Source organism: Octodon degus, unplaced genomic scaffold (genome assembly GCF_000260255.1).
Source record: "Octodon degus isolate 3935 unplaced genomic scaffold, OctDeg1.0 scaffold00021, whole genome shotgun sequence".
NCBI classification, from domain to species: domain Eukaryota; kingdom Metazoa; phylum Chordata; class Mammalia; order Rodentia; family Octodontidae; genus Octodon; species Octodon degus.
In genome coordinates this window covers 8,245,144-8,246,176 of record NW_004524597.1, presented here as the reverse complement: position 1 = coordinate 8,246,176, position 1,033 = coordinate 8,245,144, and the positions used below count along the sequence as shown (strand labels likewise).

Genomic DNA, 1,033 nt, shown 5'->3' with positions numbered 1-1,033 from the left:
GAAACCAGCCAGCTCTCGGCTGGCGGACCCGGAGCTGCTGTCTGCTGTGACCCTGGTTCGTGAGGGCCGGTGCGCCATGTCTTTCCGCGACCTCCGAAGTAAGACACCCAATCTCCCTTGCCTGCGTGTAGTGTAGAGACTCAGGGTTCCACTAGGGCCCTCTGAGTGCCCTGAGCCTCCGGCCGGGCCCCAGTGCTGTAAGAGCACTTCGTGAACATGGACTGGTCTGTACCTGACCGCAGGTGGCCAGAGAACCCTGACGGTGCGGCTGCTGCGGCTGTTTAATTTTGCATAATTTTAACTGACTGCCATCTGGGGGTGTTCCTTGGCCCGTCGGAAAGTGCGTGGAAAATACTGAGTTGGTTTTGTTTAGAGCTTTGCGGAGGGGGCTGGATGCTGGTGAAAACTGTAGCTAACTTTTTTTAAATTTTGCGTTCTACCTTGTCCTGTTCTGTGTATACGCATTACTTCGTTTAATCCTCTCATCAGTTATATTCCCCTGTGCTTACAAATCAGAATTTGACATGCAGTATCTTATTTTAGATCTTTAACAGCGAGGTAGGTTTTATTCCTGGATGAAATACTCGAAGGCACAGAGCAAGTAAAGTGTGCTTTAGGTCACACAGCTAGAACAGGGTGAAGCGGAGGGGTGATTCAAAGCCGCTGACTAAAAATGTCACGCCACGTATACTGTGCTACTTCGTAAGGTGATTGTCAACCTGGTGCGGTCGCAGGGGCCTCTTTAAGGTCATTTTTCTCAGCAAGTTGATGATACCTCAGCATTAAACAGAATACTCTTTCTACGCTATAAAGATCCAGTTTATTGAAACAGCTATTAGCATCATAAAATAAATCAAGTCCTCTGGGACTTGAGGGCCCTTGGTGACCTGCCTTGTAAAGACAGGTGTCTTTCGTGGTTTTAGCAAGGCCAGCACTTTGCTAGGGATTGGTGAATAGAATGGTGCTGGGAAGAGGTCCTCAATGAGAACTTCTTTTTTCCATTTTTTTTTCTTTTTCTTTCTTTTTTATTTTA

General features: G+C 47.3%; 1 protein-coding gene across 4 annotated transcripts in view; it reads left to right on the top strand.

Moving 5' to 3' along the window:
* The window catches only part of Cluap1 (clusterin associated protein 1), a 70,488-nt gene continuing 69,455 nt past the window's right edge, over positions 1-1,033 (top strand). For 3 of the 4 annotated variants that reach the window (XM_023711874.1, XM_004627825.2, XM_023711872.1), the window contains exon 1: positions 1-98. In XM_023711874.1, the coding sequence (XP_023567642.1) occupies positions 77-98 (22 nt within the window). In that variant the 5' untranslated portion in view covers positions 1-76. The remainder of the gene's footprint in view (positions 99-1,033) is intronic. The other variant, XM_023711873.1, reaches the window with a different exon arrangement.